The sequence below is a fragment of the Canis aureus genome, chromosome 19 (genome assembly GCF_053574225.1).
Source record: "Canis aureus isolate CA01 chromosome 19, VMU_Caureus_v.1.0, whole genome shotgun sequence".
Classification (NCBI taxonomy): domain Eukaryota; kingdom Metazoa; phylum Chordata; class Mammalia; order Carnivora; family Canidae; genus Canis; species Canis aureus.
In genome coordinates, this window is record NC_135629.1 from 52,003,374 (window position 1) to 52,030,266 (window position 26,893).

Here is a 26,893-nt window from a genome sequence, read left to right on the forward strand (position 1 = left end):
GAATCGTGAGAGGCAGTCAAAAGGCAGGTTGGGGGTAAAGTCCTCCATAGGATGGAGGAGGCATTGAAGGTGGGGCAGGGATGCACCCTTTAACAGGAGAGCGTCTTGAAGACTGACGCTCAGAACTGCATTTATTCCTGCTGGCGAGGGGCTCAGTGCCCAGACCCCGGGGAGGGGTCTCCACCCACCCTGGGAAGGCAACCTCAGCTCTGCCTGGAACCAGGCCTGGGGGAAACACCTAGCTCCCACCCCCAAGAGTTAGCCAGGCTAGAAGGCAGGGCTGGGCGGAAGAGATAAGGGGTAGGGAACAGGAGGAAGGAGCATGGTCCCCACCCCAGCCCAAGGGTTGGCTGAGAGCAGGAAGCTGGACGGGAAGAGAGATCATTCTCCAGGTCACACCGCGTGAGGGCGGCCTGGACCGCGGCCCACCCGTAGTAGGCCCTCAAAAACAAGGAAAAATAGTTTGTGTCTGAATAACCCGCGGGATGGGTATTGGAACCTTCGGCTGCTTCCACATCACAGAGACTGAAGTGGACGGACCCAGAGTCCTTTATAAAAACTTTATTGGGGGGGGGTAGAAAATGGGGTGACGCCCCTGGAATTGAATAAATGAATAAATAAATAAATACATACATAAATAAATAGAACAATAAGTAAGCCCCCGTGTGCCTCTGGGGGGCGTCCCCCGGCCCGCGGGGATTGGGGAACCGGCTCACGCTGACGTCAGCTGGATGGCGAAGACCTCGCCCCCCGCCTGCTCCTCGGCGGTGCCCGCAGCCTCGGTTCCACCTTCGGCGACCGAGCCCCCGCCGGCGCCGCCGCCCGCGCCGTTGAGACACACGGCCTCGCCCGAGCTTTCGGCCTCCTGCACGTTGTACTCGCCCTTCTTGCAAGCGGTGGACTGCACGTAGAAGGCCAGGCCGGCCCCCGCGGCCAGCAGGGCCGCGCCCCCGGCCGCGCCGCCCACGGCGACCCACAGCCACGGCCCTGCGGGGCGGACACCCTCAGAGTGGGGCAGCTCAAGGCCCCCCAGCCGGCCACCTGGGTTCCCTCCCCACAGGCACGAGATGAGCGCTCAGCCGCCTGGCGGGGAACCTCGGGGAACTCCCTGCGCGGGGGGATGGGGTGGGGGGTGGGGGAGGAGAAAGCCTCCAAAGGCTACCCCAGCCCTGGTGCGACCCCGGACCCGCTTTACACGTCACCCCTGCATGAGGATAGAAGCCCCCGGCCCCAGGGATACCCACAGCTCAACCAAAAGTCTTCACCCCCAAAAGGATGAAGGTAGGGGGAATCGAGTCATCCCTTCACCCCGGAAAACCCCAGAGATACACGAAGCGGGGAGAGGGGAGGGATGGGGAGACTGGTGGGGCCCCCTCACCCCATCCTCTGCCCTAGGTCCCTCTCCGACACCCCTCCTCCACGGCGCCACAGTGATGGCTGAGTTGGATCAAGTCTCCACCACACCCAACCAGCTCCAAGTCAATAGGCCCCTCCCACAGCCGGCACAGCCCCGGGGGGTCCCTCCCCCTTGAGCTCCAGCCCCTTCCACCCCCAACCCGCCATCACAGCCCCCTCCTCAGGGCGCCCCTGACTTCGGCCCTGGACCACCTCAGTCTCCTCCGCAGGGAGGGAGAGGGAAGCAAGGCCTGGGGGGCGGTGCCCAAGGCGCAGGCCCCGCCCCCGCAGCTCCCTGGCCCCGCCCCCGCGGCCACTTACCAGCCACGCGCACCGTGATGCGTCGCGCGTGGCGCCCATGCGCGTTGGTGGCTGCGCACTCGTACTCGCCGCCGTGGCTGCCCATGGCGCCCGCCACGCTCAGCGTGCTGTTGTTGCTCGACAGGCCGATGTTGAGCGCCCCGGGGGGCGCGCGCCAGCTGATCTGCGCGGGGGGCCAGGCCTCTGCGCGGCAGGTCAACGTGAAGTTCCCGCCGGGCCGCACGCCTCCGGGGGGCGAGGCTGCCAACTCGGCCACCACCGGCCGGTCTGCAGCGGACAGGAGGTTGGGGGGCCCCTCAGAGCCGGTCCAGCCACGGACCAAGTGCCCTTCCACCCACGGCAATCGGGCACCGTTCCTCCGATGGGCAGGCAAGGATCCGGCCCCCATCGGAGCCACCTCCCCCTACAAATCGGGCTGCAGTCTGCGCTAAAATCCTGTACCCTGTTTCACTGAAGAAGAGGAAGCGGGGACATCTAACTACCCCTTTGACCGAGAGTTTGAGGGGGCCGGGCTCTTGTTCCCTAGAGCCTTCACTCAGGTTTAGAGCGGGAATCCTTGTCCCCAGGAAGGGGGCTGAGGGAGGTGCCCTTGACCTGCCCTGGGCAATCCCACCGCGCAAGTCACTGGGGAACCGAGTGCCCTCCATCTGGTGCTGCTCCCACTCACATTCCACGCCCACGGTGACAGTCCGTGTGTCCGTGCCATGCATGTTGGTGGCCAAGCAATGGTAGGTACCCGCATCCTCTCGAGACACGCGCAGCCGCTGAGGCCTGGGCACGCCCTCCCGGGAGCAGCGCACTTGTGGGGAGGGGCGACCCCGGGCGTCGCAGGCCAGCGCAGCAGCCTCCGCCCCTTCCAGCCACGTCTGGTGACTTGGGCAGGTGGACTCATCCATTTGCGGCGGCGCTGCAAAGCAGCCACGGGGGACGTCAGGGAGGGGCCCGGACCCTGAGGCACCCCTCCTTCCCGCCAGCCTCGGCCCCGCTCACACTCCGTGCTCACGGCGACTGCCTTGACCGTGGAGCCATGCCGGTTGGTGGCATTGCAGATGTAGATACCAGGAGCCAGGTCACTAGAGATGCTGGGGACTCTGGGATTGGAGTCTGAGGATGCCAGCGGCAGCAGCATCCCCTCACTCGTGCCCTCTGAGCCGATGCACTCCACGCTTGGCTCTGGCTTTCCATCCACCTCACAAGAAAACAGCTGCCCAGATCCTTCCACCCATGTCCAGTTGCTGGGGCAGCTCGGCTCCTCAAAACTGGGGCCATCTGGGGAGCAGAAGGTCACACAGGGACTAGAAATCAGGCCAGGGTTATCATGACACACCCCACCTTGCCCTGTGTCCTCACTCACATTCCACCGTCACAGCCACATTTTTGGCTGCAGAGCCTTGAGGATTGGTGGCTTCGCAGCGGTAGGTTCCTGCATGCTCCCGGCCCACATGCAGCAGGCCCTCGAGGACCCTGGCCTCCCCAGAGCGCACACAGCTCACGTTGGGTGGAGGGACCCCATGTGCCACACAGCTCAGCGAGACCTCTGTTCCTTCCAGCCATGTAATGTGTTCTGGGCAGCCCACGCTGTCCAGCGCTGGGGCATCTGGATGAGGAAGTGTTGATGGGTTTAAGGTTTGGGGACTGGCCTAATGTCCCTAGATCCTCTTTCTGTATGAGGGCGGCCACAGAGGATTGGGCAGGCTGTGCCTTTCACAGACAAGCTGACCCAAAGTGGTTTTACACTGGTGGAGGGGTGAGCTGTTTTGAACCCTTTTTTCTCATTCCCACAAAGTGGCCACACGATCGGCCCCAAGTCCTTGGCCTAAAAATTCTTAGACGGCTTGCAAAGCCCATCTTCCCAAGATTCTGTCCAAACGCCACACCCCAGACCCTTATGGACACGTCTATCCCTCCCCGTCCCTCCCTTTCCAAGATCTTCCCCTAATCCCATTCACCAGCCTCTTCCCTTTCTCAAAATCCTGCCCAAAGATTCACTTCCCACCCTGTTCCCACTCTTCCCGGTAGGCTAGTTTCCCCCAGACCCTGAGAAACAGACATGCGCCTTGTCCACCCCCACTCACACTCCACAGTCAGCGTCACATCCTTGACTGCCTGGCCCTGGACGTTGGCCGCAGTGCAGCGGTAAGTGCCGGCGAGAGCGCGAGTGACCGGACCCAGCAGGCCCAGCGCCAGCACCGCCCCGCTGTCAGGCCGCTCGCAGTGCACGGAGGGCGTGGGGTTTCCCCGGGCCTCGCAGCGCAGCGTCTGCTCTGGGCCCTCGGGCCACGTCCAGCTCCTGGGACAGTCCGAATCATCCAGCCGAGGGGCGTCTGCAGGCAGGGGCGTGGGACACTGAGAAGCTAGACGCGGTCCTCGAGGGAGGGCCCCGACCAGGGATCCGACAGGCCCTTGGAAGTCACGAGGTTAAAGGGCAACTCACATAGGACGCGGAGTTCGGCGCTCTTGTTCTTGCTTAGAGTCTCCCCTGCCACCTCGAGGACGGCGTCGCAGAAGAAGCTGCGCTCGTCGTCGTCCTCGGTGGCGTTCAGCTGAAGCTGGGCGGGCTGCCCCGGGACCTCCGCTGGAATTCCGTCCAGCGTGACCAGGGCTCCGGCCCCAGCCGCGCAAGTCACTGTCACCACCTTCCCCTCGGGGGCGCTGGGCTCGCTCAGGGTCAGGACCGGCGCGGGAAAGCCTGGGGACCGGGCAGGGGGCCAGGCGTCCGCTGACACGCTCCTCCTGCGGGTCCAGGCTGCCCGGGATCCGCCTGAACCCTCCGGGCTCGGCTGCCTAAAGCTCCGCCCCCTGCTCGCCCCGCCCCCTTGAGGTGTCCGGGCCACCTCTTCCCGGGGTCCTCGCTGGGTTTGCGACCTCCCCCTTCCAGCGGCTCAGACTCCGCCTCTACAGCTATTCAACCGGGGTCCTCCAACTTTCGCACCCCTTGGGGACTCTCGGACCCGGCGACTCCCACACTAAGCCCCGCCTACTCTTTGCCCCGCCTCCCCGCCCCTCTCGCTCCACCCCTGAGCCGCGGCGGCCGCGCTTCACTCGCTCTTACTGTAGACGGTCACGTTCTCCCGCGTCTCGCGGCTCTCGCCCCCCAGGGTCACGCTGCAGACCAACTGCCTGGCGCCCTCCTGTTCTGCGTTAGCTGTGGCCGTGGCGGTGGCCACGAGCGCGTCCCCCTCCAGCGTGATCTCGGGACTCAGCCTGTGGTCCCCCAGCGCCAGGTAGACCCCAGCCTCCGAGGCTGGAAACAGCTTGTCCAAGGTGCAGCTCACGGGTCTTTCTGAGCCCACTTCCAAGAGCCGGGGGGCGGCGAGGCGCGGGGGGTCCGGAGACAGGGCTGGGAGTCGAAGAACAGAGCTTGAGCATATGCGCTGAACACCAGAAAAGTCCTAAATGCTTTACAGGCACCGTCTTATCGTATTAGCCTCAAGGCATAGAGAGGAAAACAACTTACAGCTGCTGTATGTTGGAGTGAGAACCGGAATTCTGATTTCTCTGCCTCCAAACTTAAACATTCGCCCGACCCCTTTTCGTGCCCTTCTGCTTCCTACACCCACTCACCGAACGTACGGAGCTCTCTAGGGGCAGAGCTGTTTTCAAACAGCCCCAAGCCGTGCGGCCGCAGGTCCAGCTCCGCGCGGCAGGAGAAATTGGCCCCATGGTCCTCCCTTCGCGCCAGTACGGTAGCTGTGAGCACCGCGCCCCGCGCTCGGGGAGGCTCCCCCGCGAAGCTGCGGCGGATGAGCTCCTGCGCGCCCCGCAACAGGGTCAATGTGAGGCTCCCACGAGGTCCAGCTCCTGGGACCCTACAGCTCAGGGTGAAGTTCTCGCCCACAGGCTGCCAGGCAGGTAGCGGTACCAGCTCTACACGATCCGGTCGCTCTGCAAGGGGGGAACCACCGCTCTTGGAAATGCCAGGGCTCGCACCGAGGTGGCGTGGAACCCAGGGGCCCAGAGGCGGAGAGCGTGGGGATTCAGGGGGTGGAGCCAGAAGGGGAGGACCCTGTGACCCAGGGGGCGGGGCTTGGAAGGAAGGGAAATAGTAGAGTGAGAACTTGGCAGCTGAGAACTCACGGAAAGTGCGAATGAGCCCACGCGCCTGCAGTGTGCGCCGCGCGCAGCGGAAGAAGCAGACCGGCTGGGTCTCCGGCTCGCGGATGTCCACCAGCTGCCGCGCCAGCCAGCGCAAGCCCCTCTGGGTCCCATTCCGGCGCAGCGACGTCTCCAGGCCACCGCGCTCAGGTCGTGGGCAGTTGGTGCTGCAATTCAGCCACAAAGATCCCCCGCGCTCCACGAGCGCCACGCGGGGCTGCAGGTCCGCCCAAAAGGGCTCCTGCGCGACCGCTGCCCAGGGAAACGTGGGCTCAGCCTGGGGAGCCACCTTCCTGGGATCTTAGTGCCCCTATGTCGAATCAGGGATTACTGGGGAATTAATTAGCGGAGGCCACAGCCAAGGAAGAACTCGGGAGTCCCGCGTCCTACCCCAGGTTCGGAGGCGCGCTCCCCGGGTTCATACCTCGAGGGCATCTCTGGGACATGGCAGCAGAGAGCCCTGATCTCCAAGGTGCCGATGGAGTATTGGGAAACCATAGGGGGAGGGGGGATGAGATGTAAGACGGGGTCTTTGACGCACACAGCAATGATGGGAGGAGGGGACCTCGCGTGGAGGGAGGAAAACGAACTGGTTCTCAAGGCTTTAGCCAGGGAGGGGGAGACAGGTTGAGGCGAGGGCAAAGAAGAGATGAGGCTGGGTCAAGGATAAGTGAGGACCCCGAACCCGGGAGAAGAGCACGGAAAGAAGACTCGAGGCTGGACTCTTGGAAGGAACCGCGGTAACAGCTGAGGGACTCGGTTGCCAGGGCTCCGGATGGAGCGGGAATAGCGCCTCTGAGTCACAGCAGTTGGGGAGATCGGGTCTTTCCAGACCACGACTGAAGAGGATGTCAGTCCGTGGACCATGGAGCACAACGGAGCGTGGAGGGGCACCCCGGAAGGGGACAAGGGAGACACGGGGTCTCCGGGGCATGAGATGGGTGCGGAAGAGCACCCAGGATCTCGAAGAGGGTAGGATAGAGACCTGGGCGAGCGAGGTGTCTGGCAGCTGGGTCTCCAGTGTGTGTTGGTGGCAAGAGGGATGGAGGGAGAGGCCTGGGCGCAAGGTGGGCAGGGGCGTGGGAGTGGAGCGAGGCGAGGGCGGAGCCGGGAGGGGCTTGCGGCCGCTTAGCTGGTCCGGGAACTCCGCCCCCGCCCTGTCCACCCCGAGTCGGGACCGGGCTCTTACCTGAGAGGCCGAGGAGCCCCAGGCCCAGGGCAGCCCAGAGGCCGAGCGACGCCCGGCACAGCCCCGGCGAGGGCCCCGGCATCGCCGCCGCGGGGGGAGCGCAGGAGGCGAGGAGAGCGCGAGCGCGGAGCTGGGCGAGAGGACGGCGCGGCGGGTGGGTTGTGGAGGAGGCAGAGTTGCGTTCGGGGATTGGTTTAACGTTGGTAACTTGGTTTCCAAGGAGGGGGCGGCGGCAGAGGCGGCTGGGGGGCGGGAGGGCGAGCGTGCTCCAGGCTCCCGGCCTTGGCGAAGGCGTGCTGGCAGCAGCGAGCGACCCCCGGGGTCTACGCCGAGGCCCGCCCCATCGCCCGGAGCCTTCTGGGGGCGGCCGCGCGCTCCCGCGTCATCCTCGGCGGCGAAGCCGAGGTCGGGGGATGCTGGGTGGCCCTTCTCAACCCCCCACCCTACCCCGGGCTTGGATGCTGTGGTAATGAGCTGGACTCAGAGCTCCGCCCCCATAGTTAGTTTCCTCCACCCCCTGCCTCCCCTCCCCCGCGCCCCTCGGGCAGGGGATTGGTTTGTGCGCTAGGAGAGATCTGCAGAGCCCGATGGGGGAAGGCACAATTCTAGGGAAGGGTGTGGGGATGCCTCCCTCGCCGATCCTTCTCCTTTTGACCCGGAGAGCCGAGGGTTATAGCCACGCCCCTGGTCCCCCTCCGGCTCCGCCCCCGCACGCGACAGAGGGGGTGGGGACGAAAGTGTCAGCGAGTCGGGAACACGTGTGCGTGCGCGCAGCGTTCGCGGGCGTCTAAATTAGGGTCGGCTCTGCTCTGGGTCTGTATTTACCCAGCGTGCAGCGGGCACGTGTCTACGCGGCGTGTGTGAACGCAGGCCGCGGAGGAGCGCCCCTGAACCCGCCTTCCGCGCGGTGGGCGGGGCTCCGGACCGCACCAGCCCTCCCAGAAAGGCAGTGCAGGCCCGGCTTCTGTGTCCACGCGAGACCGAGAGACCAGCGATGACATTTCGACCCCTGCATCCGGGCCCCAAGCTTCGACGCCCCCCGCAAGTGCCCACCAGGCCCGGTGACTGTCAAGACGTTGCGGGGACGCGAGTCTGTGACACCCCACGTGGGTTATTCCTTCCCCGCAGTCAGCACAGGGGCACCTTTTCTTCGCATCTACGTCCCCCAGGGTGTCATGCGACCCCGTCCAATGGCGCTCCCACCGCCTGCGCTAATGGTGAACTGTGGGGGTCAGTTGTCGCTCCACCCTTGTCCTCCAGGAAAGTGCTGGGTCTGAAGGGGGGGGCGGGGGATGGGAAAGGAAACTTCATATCCAATCAGAGCTGCTGCGTGGCGGCGGCGGAGCCAATCGGGAAAAACCCTGCGGAGAGCCAACCCTCGCCCAGCCCGAAGCCCTCCAGGGCACCAGCCAGGCCCATTTGCACCCCACTGATAATGACCGCAGGGGACGCACGCTACCACACTGGGCTGGGATGCCGAGGGACCGGGACGCCCGGGTCCCCAGGTGGATGACAACGAGGGACCTGGAGAAGGTGATCGAGGCAAGGCCAAAACGAAGGCCACTTCCTACTAGTGGGGGAACCTTTTAGGCCGTGGGATAGAGGCTGAGGAGGGCTTAATTTTTTTTTAAAGATTTCTATTTATTTATCATGAGAGACACAGAGAGGCAGAGACATAGGCAGAGGGAGAAGCAGGCTCCCTGCGGGGAGTCCCATGCGGAACTCGATCCCAGGATCCCGGGCAGCTGCTCAACCCCTGAGCCACCCAGATGCCCCCTGAGGAGGGCTTTATTGAATCAGTCAGGGCTCTCCAGATTGTCTCAGGTTCCTCTTTCCTCCGGCTCGGCTGGCCTGCACCACCCGCCTACGCACCCCGGGACTGCATCAATAGCCATTTTCGGCAGTAGGTGGCCCCCACGACGAGAAGGATCCCCACCAGGGCTGCGATGGAGGTGGAGGCCAAGGCTTTGGGCGCAGGGCTCCAAGCTGGGGACAGGAGATGAGAATTAGGAACGGGGCACATGGAGGTATGACCCCCCCCCCCCCCGCCGCCTGGAGATCGTGCGTGGCTCGACCGCCCCACTGGCGTCACACCCTGCCCCACCCCTCCTCGGGTGTCCAGGATCACAAACGGGCCTCACCGAGGACTGGGAGCGTCATGGGTGCCGAGCTGCTGCGGACCACCAGGCCGTCAAGATTGAAGCGTGCGTGGCAGGTCACCGTCTGCCTGAAGTCTCGGCGCCTGGCGGGTAACTTGTAAGTCAGCGTCACGTTGGCCAGATCAGGGCTGGTGTGGCGCTTCAGGTTCTCAGAGTAGATGACCCGGCCGCCAAGCCTCAGAGTCACCACCAGGAAGCCCACGGGGAATACGTGCGTCAGGTGGCAGCGCAGCGTGTACTCGCTGCCCGCTAAGACCGGCGGCTCCAGGATCACTCTTTGCGGCCGTTCTAGAGCAAGAGGGGGCCTCTGAGCCAGGTCCGCGTGCGCCCCCTAGCGCAACTGGTAAGTGCCCCCCTCCGCTCCCCTCCCCTCGCCCCAGCCGGGCGGGAAGCCCGGTCCCTCACTGTAGGCGGTGATCGTGGCGGTGGCCCCCCGCGTCTGTCCTGCGCAGGTGACGAAGCAGTGCACCTCGGAGCTCCAGGCCCTCACGTCCAGCAGCTGGTAGGATACCCAGCCGGGCCCCCGGAGCGTTCCGCCCCGCCGCAGCCGAGTGCTGAGGCCGGAATCCTCCGGCAAGGGGCAGCTGCTGCTGCAGTTGAGCCACACTGAGCCCCCCGGCGGCACGGCCTTGAACTTGGGGCTTATGCGCACCCAGAACGGCGCGGAGGTCCCCGAGGGCGCCGGGGAGCTGCCTCCCGGGCCTGGCGCCGCCGCAGCCCGGCGCCGCCGCGCGCTCCCGCCTCCCGGGTCGGCGGCCGCCAGCAAAAGCAGCAGCGACAGGGGGAGCAGAGACCCCATGGCAAAGGGCCCAGACTGAGGGGCCCCGCGCCAGGGAGCCAAGGCTGGCTCTGGAGATAAGCAGGCCTGCAGCCCCGCCTCCGCGGCTCCACCCAGAGACAGAGGCCCCCCCGCCCCCCAGGGCCTAGGAGCCCGCGGCGTGTGAGCCCCCCGGCCCCTCCCTCAGCTCAAGAACGGGATTCCAGACCTTTGTAAAAGCAAACGTCAGAGAGTTTTCTGGAGAGAGGGATCTTTAATTTTCGCTGGAGTCTCAAAAGGTCCTAACAAGCCCCAAATTTGGATTAGAGCCTCAGGGGTGGGCCTTGAACCGGCAGCCTTTTCTTGGGGGAGGAAGTGGGAGGTTGTGGCTGGAAAGAACTCCCAACTGGACATGACACCTCCCCTCCACTCACACAAGACAAGCGCCCACAGACAAGCTTTATTACTACAAGAGAGAAGCTTCCGGAGCTGGGACAGGAATCCTCGCGGGCCTCTTCTGCCAACTGCCTGCAGGGCCCTCGTCTCTGCAGGAATTTGGGGCTGCCAGAGTGCTGTGTCCTTGTATGGTGCCACCGAGATGGAAACAGGACCAGGCAGGGACACATAGGGGTTGGGCAGTTTCATGGGACTCCACCGTTTAGCTGCCAGTGAGTGGTCATTCGTGTTCAGGCATGCCGCGATGTCATCGTGAGCACTAGCAGAGATGCGTATGGGGAGAGAGACGGCTAACAGAGGTCAGTGTCAGTGACGGGGGAGGAGTACGGGCTCAGTGGGTTGTCCCTGGGCATGTCGCCAACTAAACTGTATCACCATTGCCAGTCCTCCTCTGGAGGAAAGCAGCTTAGCCAATGGAATGGGAAATTCCAGCTCTGCTTGATCTTTTTGCCAGGCACTCCTATGCAGTGCACAACTAGTACAACTGTACCTGGCAACCCTGAATTAGGTTAGACTGAGAGCTCCCTGAGGACAGGAACCTACGTTCCTCTTCCTTTACCGTTCTAGCCCACATAAAAGGCACTCAATAAATAGCTGGTAAAAGAACAAATTAATAAATATGTCATTATCAAAAGTTGAGGACAGTCAGTGGACAGCAGGGCATGGATCAGAGGAAGTATAGGGATATATGTTTCTGTGCTATTTCTGTGTGTGCAGGCCACTTCTATCTTAGGACTGTAGGGCCTCAGCACATGCAGTAAGGGTGAAGTTTCGGGGTTTCCCAGTTGGGCATCCCATGCTGAGTGTTCCGCTACACCCCCTCTAGACAGGTCAGGCTTAGACGTCCAACAGAGTCATGCCCCAAGTCCTGCCCCTTCCTTGTGGCTCAGTCCTGAGGCTTCAGGTCAGGTGTGAGGCTTGAGGACCCTTAATGTGCAGGTGCCAGGACCCCAAATGCTGTCTGTATCCTGAGGCCTCTACCCTGTCCTCAGGCATCCTGGGAAGGTGAGTGGCTTGTGACCACCATTCATTATGGCACCGCTGCCAGTGTGACACTGCTGCCACCGAGTCGGGGGCAGAGGAGGAGGCTGGGTCCTGGCCCAGGTTCAGGGGGGCGTGGCCGGTGTGTTCAGCTTCATGGCAGCTGCCTCCTGGGCCTTCTGAAGCTTGTATTTCTGGATCTTCCGCTGGCGGTTATAGAGGTAAGCGGCTACACTCACAGTTCCTAAGATGACAATGGTTGTCACCAGGATGATGATAAGAATGTTGTTCTGGTGGTCTGTAGGGAAGACACAGAGGGTTGAGCTGGGCTCACTAACCCCTGCTCCGCCCAGCCCTAAATACCCGCACACTCACAGATCACGTTGATGACCACTTCTCGGGTGATCTCACCACGGGGGCTCCGGGCCTGACACAGGTAAGTGCCAGCAACCTCCCGCTTGACAGGTCTCAGGTCCCCGATGGGGAGCAAAGCATCATCCCCCTTCCGGTGACATTTCAGCTCAGGAACCGGGTTCCCCCAAGCTTGGCACTTCAGGGTCTGATGGGAGCCTTCCTCCCACGTCCAGTTTCCCGGACAATCCCTCTGGTCTAGTCGGGGACCATCTAAAGAAATACAGCAAGATAAAGGATGGGTGAGGGACCAGGACACCCTTTGCCACCTACAGCTGGAGGACTCAGGAATCCAGGGAGAGGGCTGGGGGGGCCCTCAGAGGGCAGGAGCTCATGGAGTCTTAGGGTAACCCCTAAGGATCATTGTCCAGTGGCCTCACTCACACAGGACGTGGAGCTCCCGGGTCTGGTTCTTTTGCAGCATGTGCCCAGCCACCTCCAGGGCAGCAGAGCAGGAGAAGCTGCGCCTGTTGTCGGCAGCGCTGGCATTTAGTTGGAATTGTGCCCTGGGTACTGCAAGCCCCGAAGGGAGCCCGCTCAGCGACACCACGACTCCAGCAGGGGCCTCACACTCCACAGTCACCGTAGTCCATTCTGAGACCTCTGGCTCACTCAGGGTCAGGTTGGGTGCCGGGAAGCCTGGGGACAGGCATACAGTGAGCACGACCCCTAGGACTGGTCCCACCCCGTGGAAGCCCCGCCCTGTCTGTCTTTACTTACTATAGAAGGTCACATTCTCCTGCCACCTCCGATTCTCGTCTCCCAGTGTCACCTCACACCATAGCTGCTGGGTACCCTCGTCTTCTGGGTTTGCTTTGACATTTGCCGTGGCCAAGAGGGAGTCCTTGTTGTACAGGACTGTGGAGTGCAGCCTCTCTTCTGCTAACGCCAGGTGGACTTGGGCCTCCGAAGCTGGGAACACCCCATCCAGAGTGCAGTCCACAGACCACTGTGTGCCCACTTCCACAATCGGGGGGGTAGCAAGGCGTGGGGGGGTCTCTGGCAGGACTGGAGAGAGAGGGTGGGTATGAACACGGGGGACAGGCAAGCTGAAGCCCTTTTCTGGGACATCCTCTTGCCAGAAGACTCTGGCCTGGGTCACCCCTATCCTGGCACACATGCTGGTTCCAGCCTTCTCAGAAGATCCTGCAGCTGGGGCACCCCATCCCAGACCACCCCACCCCAGTGGCCAAGTATATGCTCTTCCCAGAAGGCTTTGTAATCTAGGTCACCACCTTGGCGCCCCCACGACCAGAGGCCTTTCTCCCCCACACCCCAAGCAGGAACATCCCCTGAGCCCATCCTTGCTGGCAGCTCCCCAGGGCCTCACCAAAGGTTTGGAGCTGCCTGGGCGCCGAGCTGTTCTGGAACAATCCCAACCCTCGGGGCCTCAGGTCCAGGTCCGTGCGGCACGAGAAGTTGGCGAGGTGGTCCTCTCTGCCCACCACCACCGTGAACGTGACCTCAGCGGGCTCCCCGACGGCCGGTTGCTGGCTCAGCTCCTCCTCCCCGCGGAGCAGCACCACCATGAGGTTGGTCCGGGGCGCCCCGCCTGCCACCTGGCAGGTCATGGTGAGGTTCTCACCCACGGGCTGCCAGCGGGGTAGGGGTGCCAGCTCCACTCGCTCCGGGAACCCTGGGTGTTGAGGGGGCAAGGGTGGGGGGTGTGAGCTGGACAGGCTGCCTGCTGCAGGGGGCGCTGGGGCGCCGGCTGCACCTGTTCCGGGAGCCCCGCCACTCTCCTCTCTTCACAAACACTCCCCAAACCACCTAAGCCAGACAGGAATGTTAAGAGCTTCAGGATAAACCCGTGGGAAGTCCCCAGGTGGCTGGGAAGGGGGCAAAACATTTCTTTATCCACTGCAGCATCTGAGAGTGAGAAGTGGAAAAGAAACTCAAAATCTATGGCCAGGAGTCCCGACAAATAAATCAGAAAATGTAAGCTTCCTTGTCCAGTAAAGATTTTTTTTTTTTAAAGTCCCCTGCTCCCCCTTCCTCTCACCTCCAGCACCAGCTGACATCTGCAGGTGACATAGCTACTCAACCTGTTTCCCTCCTATGCCCCACCCCCCAGGAGGCCTGTCAGCCCAGGAGGGTGGGGGTCTTTGCTTTGCAGAGCAGCTCTCTACATTTACAGAAAGAATAAGTCTGACCTGCCCACACAGATTCGAGGCCTTTCAGAAGCCCCCTTTAAAGGGAAAGAAGGGGCAGCTCGGTGGCTTAGCGGTTTAGTGCTGCTTTCAGCCCAGGGTGTGATCCTGGGGACCCGGGATCGAGTCCCGCGTCGGGCTCCCTGCATGGAGCCTGCTTCCCCCTCTACCTGTGTCTCTGCCTCTCTCTCTCTGTGTCTCTCATGAATGAATGAATAACATCTTAAAAAATATAAAGGGAAAGAAGTTCCTGAATGTGCCATGTGAACCCTGGAAATGTCAAAAAAAAAAAAAAAAAAAGGCAAGAATAACCCACAGGCACTCAAAATGAAACTCTGAATATCCCCTGAAAACACAACACGTGGGCTCAGGTTTTGCACGCCAGGGTCTCTGCTCCCAGTGAGGTAAGAAAATCTCAAGCCTGGGCTGCTGGTGAAAGTTGGGAAAGTCCACCATTCCTGTCCCAAGAGCCCCCACAGTGTCTCATGGCAAGGCTGTTAAGGTGTCCGGGGTCTGTGTTTGAGTCCTAGTTTTGGGGCCTTGGTGCCATGAGCTGTACGCGAGTGACTTCGCCTCTGGAATAGTTTTAGAAATCGAGCCTCCGTTTCCTGAGCTGTAAAATGGGTATTGGAGGTAAGACTTGTATGGATCCATTTAAGAGGTAGAAAGAATGACTATAAATGGGCATGAGGTTTCTTTTTAGGGTGATGGAAATGTTCTAAGATTGTGATGATGCTTGTACAACTCTATAAATATGTTAAAATGTGTTGAATCGTACACTTCAAAGGGCAGACTTTGATGCTGTGTATATGACATCTCAGTAAAGCTGTTTGAAGAAATAAAAGGGTGAGAAACCCCTCAGACGTCCAGCGCTTACCTCTAAGCACCTGCTGCGAAAATGAGTTTGTAGAACTGCGGTAAACCTCAAACCTCGGCCTATCCCCACCCCCCCAGGCCCAAAATGAAACTCACTTCTTTGAGCCCAGCTCTTTGCCTCTTAAGGCCAGACTGGGGGAGGAGGTCTGTCCTGCTGGTACCCTTCCCTGATCCCCAACCTTCGGTCCTGGTTACTTCACTCTTCAAATATTTGTCTGCCCTCCCTTCCTGTACCCAGCCACTGCCCACACATGTGGTCTGGACGACGTCCAGGCCAACTGCTGTCTGGCCTCCCATAAGATCAGCCTTCCACTATCGAGATCCCTGGCCTGCTCACACACCCTCCATGGCTCCCTATCACCCTGAGAGGGTCCCAGATCCTCGACCTGGCATTTGAGGTCCTGCCCACCTCAGCTCTAGCCACACCAATCTGCTGGTAATCAGCTCCTCCTAATGCCCCCCTCCCCTGCCCCCAGCATGTTTTCCCACTCAAACCTTTGTCTAGGCTGTTCCCTCTGTCCTGTGTGTCTATGGACTCCTACTCACCCTTGAGGCCCAGTTAGAGGTCACGTCCTAGAGGAGTTAACACCTTTATTCTTTCCAGAGAAAGCTCAGCCACCCTGGGGATCTTGCCTCATCTTTACACTGGGGGGGGGGGGCAAGGTCAAGCTAGATGGAGTGTCTCCTGGGGGACCCCCCTACTGCGTAACATCTGTTCCATTTGGCAGAGCTGGGAACTAAGGCAGAGTCTGGTATCCAGAGTCACAGGGAGAAATGTGGCAGAGACAGGACTCACACTCGGAGCACTGGGCTCTCCGCTATCAGGCCGAAATGGAGAAGTCCTTCGGGGAGGTTTGCCTGGGGTTTCACAGGCCACCCGGAATGTTTGGGGACTCCCCTCACCTGGCCAGGAGCTGCCCAAGCATGCTCTAAGTCACAAGCAAAGCTGCTACTTTCCCAAAGGCTTCCTTTGCCCAGGCACCATGAAGGTGGAATGTCCTTTTTGCCTTCACAGCAAAATTATACCCATGCGAGGAGGTCTCAGGGGAAAGTCACTCAACAAGGCATGTCCCCCACAGTCACCCAGTTAGTTAGGGCCATGCAGGGATTGGAACCGGAGGCTGGCTAATCCCAAAACCAATCGACCAGCTCTTCCTTTTTTTTTTTTTTTCTTCCTTGTTTGCTTTGTTTTTTTTTCATCTGAACTTATTTATGGCTGATGGTGACAGTAAGTCTCACGGTGCAAAATGCCCAGAGTCAAAGAAAGCACATCGAGACGACTCACCCTCTGCCCTCTCCCAGAGCAGCCCTCCCTCAGCTTCTGTCCTCACGGCCAGCTAATATTGTCATTTCTTGCATTTCCTCCCACGACTCCTTCATGTGTCAACACTGGCACCCCTCACCCCACGGTGCTGCTCCTTAACACCCAGGATGGCATGCCACTCATTCTGGGCGTACCTCCCTTCTTCTCCTTGGAGTACACCCTTGGAGCTCATTCTTTTTTTTGGGACACAGTAGCTTCCTCATTCTATTTTATTTTATTTTATTTATCTTATTTTCTTATTTTTTCTTATTTTTGCATAGCTGCATACTATTCCATCACACCGTCAAACTACAGTTGGTCTCCCCAGCTCCCTGCACCTGAGTGGCTTGCAAACTTCTGCCCTTAATAAAACCACAGTGAAAAAGCACATCCTGCACCCTCCTCAGTACCCTCGTGGATGGGGACCCACGGAAGCCCGATTTCCAGGAGTGGGATTTCTATGTCAAAACACGCACACGTACGTCATTTAGAGAACTGACACCCACTTCTCCGCTCAGGGTTACGCTTCCTGATCCTCCCACGCCGTCAGCAATGTCTCAGGACCGCCTGCTTCCCCACAGTCTTGCCAGCACAGCTGTTAGCAATTCTTTTGATTGTTGCCAATATGTGACAAAATGCCATCTCCGGGCTACTTTTAAATTGCCTCTCCTTTTAAAGAATCATATCTAGGGACGCCTGGGTGGCTCAGTGGTTGAGCGTCTGCCTTCGGCTCAGGTGGTGATCCTGGGGTCCTGGGGTTGAGTCCCGCATCAGGCTCCTGCTTCTCCCTCTGCCCATGTCTTTCCCTTTCTCTCTCTGTCTCTCGTGAATAAATAAGTACCTTCTTTAAAAAAAATAAAGAATCACATCTATGCTCTGTCACACGTTTAAAGAGGCCTAGAGGTGCTTGGGATGTACTGAATCTCTGTAATACGTGCTAAATGCACCCCAGAAAATTCCAGAAGGGCTTTCAAATGACAATGAGGCTTTCTCAAGATGGGCTCACCAGTTCTTAGGTGAGTCGGCTCTGGCCCTACCACCAAGCAACAAGGGCTGTCCCAGCCTGCAGGGACCCCCAGGTGCCCACCTCTGCCACCCAGCCTGCCTAATCCAGCCCCTGGACCCAGCCACTCACAGTATACGGTGAGGTGCATCGGAGCCATGGTCTGCTCATGACAGTTTGAGAAACATATCAGCTTGCTATCTTCTTGCACATCAGTCAGTTCAAAGAGCACCCAGTTGTCCCCAGAGGTCACTTCCGTCTTAGTCAACAGAGTCTCCAGGCCGAAGATGGAGGTCTGGTTGCATGAGGTACTACAGTTCACCTGCACAGAGCCTCCTCGGGGTATGATGGCTTCTGCTGGGTCCACGGACGTCTGGGCACCTCCAAGTCCTAGAACAAAAGGTGGAAGAGGAGCCAGGCATTAGACACTGGGTTCATCAACTGATCACCGATCACCGGGTACTCAGCCCGTGCTGGGGGCGGGGCACAGAGCCTTAAGCAAGACAAAACTCTGCCTTTGGTGTGGGAGACAGAAAAATTCATAGGCAAACAAGATAATTAATAACTGATGTTAATATGAACTTTGACAAAAACAAAACAGGGTAACAGAATGGACAGTGCCTTGGCAACAGGATAACATGTGAGTGATGAGAAGGGGCTGGCCATTCAGAGAACAGAGAAATTAGTTCCAGGCATAAGGAACAAGTGCAAAAGCTCTGAGACAGGGTAGCTGGAACAGAGTGAGTGAGGGGGAAGAGCTGGGAGAAATGAGGTCAGGAAGACCATGTGGGCAGGACAGGCCATGCCAAGGACTTGTTCTTCATCTCCAGGGCCATGGGAAGCCATGTAGGACTTCAGCAGAGGAGGAGAATGGAGTCAGAGTTCTTCTCCCTTCCAAGATGTGAGATAGAAGGGCGCTAGCCCTCCGGGAGGGGAGAGGTTCCAACTCAGCTGGCTCCCTACTCCCTCCGCCAAGTGGTCACCCCTCTCCAGGCCTCAATATCCCCATCTGTAAAGTGGATGAATACAGTCATCCCAGCCCCTGCTAATGCAACCGACTCATAGCACAGGGCACACAGTGAGGGGCTGCAGGGAAGAAGGGCAGCTGGAGTGGTTAGCTTCCTCAGACCCGGGGGCCTCCGAAGCTGAAAAAAAGTCTGTCTGGGCCCATCCCTTCTATCCGTCCTCCTAAGATTCCTGTCCACTGCTTTGGGTGGGGCGGAGGCCCAGGGAAATCAGCGGCTCTGTGAGTTCTCCAAAAGTAATGTGATGGTTCCCATTTCACAGAAACGGTAAGGCTGGGAGAGGGAAGGTGACTCACCTAAAAAGCAGTAGAATCCAGATATCCAGACAGCACCGGGACTAGAACCCTTTGTCCAGCTGGGAACCACAGGGGGCCCTTTTCTAGGACGGCGCTTCCCAGCACCCGGCCACCAGGAGTGACCCACCCTCTCCTTTGTCCCTTCCCTCTCGCCTGGAGTCAGTGGAGGGGTCCTGCTCTCAGCCTCTGGTCCCTGGGCAAGACAGCCCTGGAATTCCCCTGAGCAGAAGCAGTCCCGGACTTCCCCAGGGGCAGGGGATGGGGAACAGAATGTGCATGTGTTGGGGGGTGGGTGCTGTCCCCAGCCTACTCAGCCTGGCGCAGACCCACCCCTCTGCCGTCTGACCGTCCCGGAGCCAGACGGGGCGTCGAGCCACCACGCAACCTTGCCGGGGAGGCCGCTCTTGCGTTCTCCTTTCTACAGCTGAGAAACTGAGGCTCTGGGAGGCTCAACGCCGAGCTTGAGGCCACCGGGCGAGGCGCGACGCAGGGCCTGGATCCGAACCCACCGCCGCTGGCCCGCAGCGGCCCGTAAACCGCTCCCTGAGTGCGATCCCGGCTTCTCCCGCGCCGGCCCGGACTCGGTCCTCCCGGTGCGCCCAGGGCGCAGCCTGGACCCCGGGAGTCGGCGCGACGGCAGCCCCCCCGCGACTCACCTGGGAGCAGAGCCCCGAGGAGGGCCAGGAGCGCGGGCAGCGCGGGCGCGGCGGGGCCGGGAGCCATCGCGGGCGGGCGGAGGCGGGCGGCGCGGTCTGCGCTCCCGGCGCGCGCGGGACCTTTTATAGTGGCCCGGCTGGGGGGGACAGGGGGCGGGGCCGCTTTCCCGGAAACCTCGCGGCTTCCCCTCCGGAAGGAGGGCTCTGGCGTTTCCGGACGGAGAGGGTTGGGGGCCCAGGTCGTGTGGTACCCCTAGCCGGCCGCTCGAGGGCTGGAATTTCCGAATTGAAGCAACGAGGGCCGCGGCTGCCGGCGCGCCCCGGGGACAGCTCCCGGCGCTGGGGCTCGCGTCGGGGCCGGGCTGCCCGGGGTTCTGCGTTGACGCGGCGCTAAGAGCTTTACTGAGGGCCGCAGACTCACCCTGGACGGTAGGGCCAGTGGCTGTGCCCGTTCCACAGAGCGGTAAACTGAGGCTCCGAGGTGCGAGGGGCCAAGTGTGACGCCCCGCCGCACGCAGGCCTCTTTAGCCCAGTGGAGGGGCCCCGGCTTGGGCGCGGGCCCAGGAATCCCGTCTGGGCGGTCTCGATCAGGGGTGCCCCTCCCCAAGGGACACGGCCCCCGCCGCATCAGCTGATTTCCCCGAGAAGCGGCAGGAACAGGCCCGGGCGTATTCTGGCGGCCGCGAGCCCTGGGGGTGAGGACTAGCCGCGTCATCACGTCCGGGGCCCTGCAGCCCCCTCCGATGGGTGCTTCCACCCCCGCGGCCTCGCTTCCCCTTTTGGTCTCCGCTGCGGGGCGTCTTGACCGCTTCCAGAAAAAGGAAGGAAGCCGCGTGGTCCCGACGCGCGGAGTCCACGGGCTCCTCGGGGGGACGCAGGCAGCAGACCTGAAATGCAGACGGGGCGCTCGGACCCTTGCCTGCCGCAGGGAAACAGCTCCCGGGCCCCGCTGGGGCGGGGAGAGGAGGCCGGCAAACCCCCAGCGCGGCGCGCGGCTGGGGAACCCGGAGCCCGGGCGCCCGCGCTGCCCGCGTGCGGAGCCCTGCGCCCGCCCCGTCCGCCTGCGCGCGCCCCGCCCCTGGCCTTGGCACCTGCCGCCGCGAGGCCGGGGGCCCTGGGGTCTCCCACGCCGGGCCGCGCCGCCTAAGGCTTCCTGTTGTGGGGCGCGCGCCGCGTCGCCATGGAGACCTCCGCGGGGCCAGGGAGGTCGCGCAGCAGAAGGGGAAGGGAGGGGGCCCCCGGGACGTTCGGGCCCTTCCTCCGGAGGATGGGCTGCGAGTCACTGGACAGCCAGGAACGCGTCCCTCCCCCCGCCCCGATCGTTCCTAAGGAATTTCCACGGGGATCTTTCTCCGCGGGGTGTGGCGGGTGCTGAATTCCCGCCCGGGACTACCTGGGCAGCGGAGCGCAGGGCCTGGGAAAATCCTGTGCGGGGTGGGGTCGGGGAGTATTTTCCGGGGGATTTTTCTCGGCCTCTCCTCGGTGGGTCCCTGGACCCCGGGCCGAAGTGCGCGGGCCTCGAGCTCCTCCGCGCGGCCCAAGTCTTCCTTGCAGCCAGAAAAGGGGCCAATCTCTCTCCTCTCTCCCTACCTGCTGTGCAGTGTTTTACTGAGCGCCTGCTGTATACCAGGAATCCTTCCAGGTGTGCTAGCGGCACAAGGATCAGAAAAGACAAAAATTGGGGCGCCTGGGTGGCTCAGTGGTTGAGCCTCTGCTTTTGGCTCAGGTCGTGATCCCGGGGGTCCCGGTATCGAGTCCCGCATCAGGCTCCCAGGGGGGAGCCTGCTTCTCCCTCTGCCTGTGTCTCTGTCTCTCTGTGTGTGTCTCTCATGAATAAGTAAATAAAATCTTAAAAAAAAAAAGAAGAGACAAAAATTTCGCCATTGTGCAGAGATGGTTTTATAAGGTGGGGGCGTGGGGACAGACAAGAAGCAAAAATAAAATATATGGGGTGTTAGCTTGTGATTAGTGCTGAGGAGAAATAAAACGAGAGGGAATAGGCAATGTGAGGGTTGATGAAGTTTTAAGTAGAGTACTCTGAGAAAGACTGAGGAGGTGACAGTTAAGCAAAGACCACAGGAGGTGAGAAGGGTGCTGTGACAGTATCCGGGAGGGAGTATACCAGACAGTACTGAATGTGCAAAGGCCCTGAGGTACAGAGAGCCAGGAGGCCAGTGTGGCTGGAGTGAAGTAAGGAAGGGACGAGGAAAGGAGGGCAGGGAGGAGGTGGTGCAGGGGACCTTTGTCAGCCTGCAGGGAACTTTGGCTTTTCCTCCCAGTGAAGTGGGAGTCATGGAGAGTTCTGAGTAGAGGAGGGACAGCCCTGACTCAAATGTTTACAGGCACCTCCCTGTGACTGAAGGATCTATGTTCTGGGAGCAGGGAAGACAGTGTGGAAGCTGGGAGGCGGGAGAGGAGATGGTCCTTCTGAGTAACGATGGGGCCTCCCCTGGGCAGTGGCCCTGGAGAAGTGGTCAGATTTGGCTTCCGTTTCGGTGGCAGGGTCAACTGCACTTGCTGGGACATAAGGACAGAATACTCAAGGAGGGCTTGTTGGTCCTGATATGAGCCCCTGGAGGGATGGAGAGACATTTCCTGAGACGAAGATGGGGTGGTAATGGGGGACAGGTTGCCAAGAGGAGCATCCATCTCCTGGTCTTACCCTCCCTTTGTGTTTCCTTGAGGAAAAGGAAAACAGATCCTTCTCAAGCCTTCACTGAAGTTGCCAGGAAGGGCAGGGCTTCCTCCAGGGTGCCAGGCAGTCTCGGGCAGGCCAATCAATGGTCACTGCAGGCCAGAGGCTGTGGACACAGAGCAGAAGTATCCACACCTCACTCTGTGGCATTGGGCCTGCCCTCTCTTCAGTCTGCGCTCTGGCGTGGCCACATGGCCCATCCTGACTGCTTCTTTTGTCTCTGAGCATTCTGAACATGCTGTTCCCCTGGCCCAGAATTTCTTTCCTACCATTTTTACAAAAGGCTCTTAGAGCATCTCATCCACAAACTTCTAACAGGATTAGGAGCAGACTGGGATTTGAATCCAGGCTCTGAAACTCACCGGCTATTTTCGTGTAAATTCTCCTCCAAAAGTAACCCCCGAAACAAAACTTGGTATTCAGGCAGTTTATCTGGGAGGCGATATCAAGAAACACCTGGGATGGAAGGAGTCAGGAAAGGTGTGCATGAATGGAGTTACCTTTGGGGTCACTGAGGTTCAGTCTAATGCCAGGCACAGGATTGGCATAGGTAGACTCTGCTCCAGGAATCTCAGCTCCCTCTAGTTCATTACTTCATTTATTTATACTTACTTATTTGAAAATTTTTTAAAGATTTTATTTATTTATTCATGAGAGACATAGAGAAAGAGGCAGAGATACAGGCAGAGGGAGAAGCAGGCTCCCTGTAGGAAGCCTGATGTGGGACTCAATCCCGGAACCCCGGGATCACACTCGGAGCAAAGGCAGACGCTCAACTCCTGAGCCACCCAGGAGTCCCTTTTTTAGTTATTTTTTTTATTTTTTTAAGTAGGATCCACACCTAGTGTGGAGACCAACACGGGGCTTGAACTCAAAACGGTGAGATCAAGACTGGAGCTGAGATCAAGAGTCGAATGCTAGAACGCCTGGGTGGCTCAGTGGTTGAACATCTCCCTTTGACTCAGGTCATGATCCTGGAGTCCGGGGATCAAGTGCCCCATCGAGCTCCCTGGATGGAGCCTGCTGCTCCCTCTGCCTGTATCTCTGCCTCTCTCTTTCTGTGTCTCTCATGAATAAATAAATAAAATCTTAAAAAGAATCAAATGCTTAACCAACTGAGCCACACAGGTGTTCCAAACTTACCTTTTTTTTTTTAATGGCCAAATGGCATTCCATTGTGTGTATATATATCCATTCCACTAATGGACAGTTAGGTTGTTTCTCTGTCTTGAGTATTGTAAATAATGCTGCGGTACCATGGAGGTGTAGACGCCTTTTCAAGATACTGACTTTGTTTCCTTCAGATAAATATCCAGAGGTTGGGCCACATTTATATATATATAAATGTTTAATTGAGACAAATTCACGTAATGTAAAATTTACTTTTTGCCTTTTTACATTTTTCTAGTATGTTCACAATCTTGCACCCATCACCGCTATTCGATTCTGGAATATTTCCATCACCCTCCCCAGAAACCTGGTACCCCCCTCCAATCCCCTTGGGCCCTGGCAACCACTGATAAACTGTCTTCATGGCTTTGCATATTCTGGACATTTCCTGTAAATGGAATCCCACACTCTGGCCTTTTGTGTCTGGCTTCTTTCTGGCCTTTTGTGTCTGGCTTCTTTCCCTTAGCATAATGTTCAAAATGTTTAGCATAAAGGTTCATCCATGTTGTAGCAACTCTCAGTACTTTTTCCTTTTTATGGCCAAATAATATTCCACTGCAATGGTATATCACATTTTGTTGATCCATTCATCAACTGACAGTCATGTGAGTCATTTGCCACCTTTTGGCTATCGTGAATAATGCCGCCATGAACACTGGCATACAAATATCTGCTCCAGTCCCTGTTTTCAATTATTTTTGGCATGCCTCATTTTTTTTAATAGAAGGATACTAATCCATTGCATGTAGATATGACATTTTGTCGATCCGTCCATCAGTTGATGGACATCTGGGTTGTTTCTCTCTTTTTGGCTGTCGTGAATCATCTTGCTCTGTGCATTCATGTCCAAGCTTTGGCATGAACATTTTTTTCAGTTCTTTTGGGAATACACTCAGAAGTGCAATTGCTGGGTCATATGGTAATTCCAGGTGGAACTTTCGAAGGAAAAGTGGGCTGTTTTGGAGGAACAGCAGCTGTACCTTTTGACATTCTCACCAGCAATGCGCCAACATTCAAGACTTCTGATATCTCCACATCCTCGTCAATACCAATTTTCTGTTTTATTATTATTCCTGTTATTGCCATCCTAGTGGGTGGTGTGCCATTGTGGTTCCAACCAGTCCTTCTGATCTGTCTAGCAGATGAGCCCAGGATGGTCCTGCAGCATTGGCAGCTGGTGGGGGCTGTGCGTGAGACAGCAGGTGTCAAGGATGCTGAGAGCCGCGGCCATGAGCCAGACACTTCTCGCAGGTGGCGTCTTAATGGCCTCAGCTGTAGAATGGGATGGTGACACACACCTCCAAGGCTGGGTGTGAGATTCCACTAACATAGTGGGTGTGCGGGGCTTGGCAAGCGCAGAGCGAGGGCAGGCAGGAATCGTCGTTCTCACTATTTGTCCTGTTTCTCAGGACCCAGCTCTGAGAATACCCCCCTCAAATTTCCCAGGCAGAAATACATGCTTCCTACAGATCTGGTTCATCCTGACATCACAGTTCATCCTAGCAACCCTGCGGGGGAGGGGTGGGTAAAGCAATCCAGGTTGTTTACGTGCCAGGCGAAACACGAGTCTGCTTCTCCTTCCATCCCCTTATTCTGTGGTGGAATCTCGCCCCACCCCTTGCTGAGAATTGCGCGCAGGACTCGGCCGAAGTCAGTATCACACTCAGATCTCTGACCTTGACTTGATGTTGAATGAAAGCCCTGGGTCAGACCCTGCCTGGCTGGAGGCCTCAGTGAGGAAGAAGGGCCTGGTCCCTCTGCTTGACCTTTCTATCTGCGTCGCCCATCTCACTAGCCTTTGGGTCCCTCCTGCCCACGTGCAGGAAGGAGAGGATGGGGGACAGGGCAGTTTTTCCTGGGCTGGTGGCTTTGCCCTCTTGGATGGCCTGGCAGTGTGTTCAAGTGGCACCCCTGGTGGATTTGGGGGGTATATGGGGGACTCTGAGGCTTTCTTTCCTAGAGACCCCTTTGCCAGAGTGGGGGCATCATTGGTCTGGGTTGGGACTCTTGTCTCAGCTCCACCCAGGGGGCCTCCATGCTGACCACCAAGAAGCAGACACCCTGGCTCCACCATCAGAGCCACCTGCCTCTCGCCCCCCACCCCCCACCCCGCCCTGTTCTCTGGGAGTCTGATCCCAGTCCTATTAAGATTTTAATAGGGATCCCTGGGTGGCGCAGCGGTTTGGCGCCTGCCTTTGGCCCAGGGCGCGATCCTGGAGACCCGGGATCGAATCCCACGTCGGGCTCCCGGTGCATGGAGCCTGCTTCTCCCTCTGCCTGTGTCTCTGCCTCTCTCTCTCTCTCTCTCTCTCTCTCTCTGTGACTATCATAAAATAAAAAAAAAATAAATAAATAAAAAAAAAGATTTTAATAAAATCTTAAAAAACATAAAAACTAAGGTTTATTATAGAGAATTTCAAACACAGACAATAGCAGATGATACATGATGAAGCCACATGTGCCAGCTTCCACAGGTCTGATGGCTGATTTTTTTTTAATTTTTATTTATGATAGTCACACAGAGAGAGAGAGAGAGAGGCAGAGACACAGGCAGAGGGAGAAGCAGGCTCCATGCACCGGGAGCCCGACGTGGGATTCGATCTGGGTCTCCAGGATCGCGCCCTGGGCCAAAGGCAGGCGCCAAACCGTTGCACCACCCAGGGATCCCTATGCTTTTTTTTTTTTTTTATGATTTTTTTAAAGATTTTATCTATTTATTTGAGAGAGAGAGAGAGAGAGAGAGAGAGAGAAAGGGAGTATGAGTGAGCAGTAGAGTCAGAGGGAGAAGCAGACTCCCTGATCAGCAGGGAGCCTGATGTGGGACTCGATTCCAGGACCCTAGGATCAGGACCTGAGTCAAAGGCAGACACTTAACCAGCCAAGCGCCCCAGGCACCCCTCTCACAGCTGATTTTTTTTCCAGATCTCACCTTACACCGCGTCATGGGATCAACTGTTGCTCTTCCCAGCAAGAGAAAAAAAAAAGTGCTAACCCTAGTAGTTGTAAATGAGTAAGATGAAGTTATCCGGGCAAGGGCTAACCCAATATGACCCGTGTCCTTATAAAAAGGGGAAATCTGGACACAGGCACATACCCAGGAACATGGCCATTCGAAGGTGAGGGAAGACCTTGGGGTGATTACGAGCCAAGTAATGCCAAGGATTGCCAGCAAACCACCAGAAGCCAGGGGAGAGGGATGGGACGTCTCCGTCAGAGCCTCAGAAGGAACCAACTCTGCCGATACCTTGATCTCGGATTTCTAGCTTCTTGAACCGTGAGACAATGCATTTCTGTTATTTTTGCGCCCCAGCCAGTGGTACTCGGTTAAGGCAGCCCTAGGAAACTAATACACACACTGCCTCCTGATTATTTGGAAGCACATTCTAGTTATCAGATCTTTAAAAAAAAATTTTATTTATTCAAGACAAAGAGAGAGGCAGAGACACAGGCAGAGGGAGAAGCAGGCTCCATGCAGGGAGCCCAATGTGGGACTTGATTCCGGGACTCCGGGATCACGCCCTGAGCTGAAGACAGATGCTCAACTGCTGAGCCACCCAGGCGTCCCAGATCTTTTCTTAAGACTTATTTTTATCTTTTTCTTTTTAAGATTTTTTTTGTGTGTGTGAGAGAGATGGAGAGAGCCGTGTGCATGAGCGGGGGGAGGGGCAGAGGGAGAGAGAGAAGCAGGCTCCCCGCTGAGCAGGGGTGCTTGATCCCAGGACCCGGGGATCATGACTGGAGCCAAAGGCAGATGCTTAACCCATTGAGCCACCCAGATGCCCTAAAGATTTGAGAGACAGAGAGAGCCCGAATGGGGGGAAGAGCAGGAGGGGGACTCTCCAGCAGCCTCCCGGCTGGGCGCAGAGCTGTGGGGGGAGGGGGCTCAACCCCATGACCTTGAGATCACGACCTGAGCCAAAACTGAGTCAGATGCTCAACCAACTGAGCCCTCCAG

At 58.5% G+C, this 26,893-nt stretch overlaps 3 protein-coding genes and 1 long non-coding RNA gene across 6 annotated transcripts; 1 reads left to right on the plus strand and 3 right to left on the minus strand.

Moving 5' to 3' along the window:
* Window positions 1–546: 546 nt before the first annotated feature.
* Window positions 547–7,466, minus strand: ICAM5 (intercellular adhesion molecule 5). 2 transcript variants are annotated; one of them, XM_077859977.1, is made up of 11 exons: window positions 7,001–7,462; window positions 5,794–6,063; window positions 5,281–5,601; window positions 4,769–5,056; window positions 4,151–4,405; window positions 3,792–4,040; window positions 3,071–3,313; window positions 2,707–2,985; window positions 2,384–2,623; window positions 1,717–1,983; window positions 547–987 (listed from the first exon to the last, which is right to left on the minus strand). In XM_077859977.1, the coding sequence occupies exons 1-11, from the start codon at window positions 7,080–7,082 to the stop codon at window positions 713–715; spliced, it is 2,769 nt and encodes a 922-aa protein (XP_077716103.1). In that variant the 5' UTR covers window positions 7,083–7,462; the 3' UTR covers window positions 547–712. The 2 variants fall into 2 exon arrangements, with proteins under 2 accessions (XP_077716103.1, XP_077716104.1); XM_077859978.1 differs by lacking the exon at window positions 3,071–3,313 and having other exon boundaries at window positions 7,001–7,466.
* Window positions 7,406–14,781, plus strand: LOC144290598 (uncharacterized). 2 transcript variants are annotated; one of them, XR_013358173.1, is made up of 3 exons: window positions 7,530–9,027; window positions 9,123–9,502; window positions 9,612–14,781. It is a non-coding gene; the product is annotated as an uncharacterized LOC144290598 (long non-coding RNA). The 2 variants fall into 2 exon arrangements; XR_013358172.1 differs by having other exon boundaries at window positions 7,406–9,502.
* On the minus strand, window positions 8,621–10,051 carry ICAM4 (intercellular adhesion molecule 4 (Landsteiner-Wiener blood group)). The gene is made up of 3 exons (XM_077859996.1): window positions 9,565–10,051; window positions 9,142–9,447; window positions 8,621–8,986 (listed from the first exon to the last, which is right to left on the minus strand). Exons 1-3 carry the CDS (start codon window positions 9,956–9,958, stop codon window positions 8,865–8,867), a joined length of 822 nt encoding a protein of 273 aa, XP_077716122.1. The 5' UTR covers window positions 9,959–10,051; the 3' UTR covers window positions 8,621–8,864.
* Window positions 10,171–19,199, minus strand: ICAM1 (intercellular adhesion molecule 1). The gene is made up of 7 exons (XM_077859992.1): window positions 19,074–19,199; window positions 17,229–17,486; window positions 13,095–13,400; window positions 12,485–12,772; window positions 12,149–12,403; window positions 11,729–11,977; window positions 10,171–11,651 (listed from the first exon to the last, which is right to left on the minus strand). Exons 1-7 carry the CDS (start codon window positions 19,138–19,140, stop codon window positions 11,479–11,481), a joined length of 1,596 nt encoding a protein of 531 aa, XP_077716118.1. The 5' UTR covers window positions 19,141–19,199; the 3' UTR covers window positions 10,171–11,478.
* Window positions 19,200–26,893: the final 7,694 nt, after the last annotated feature.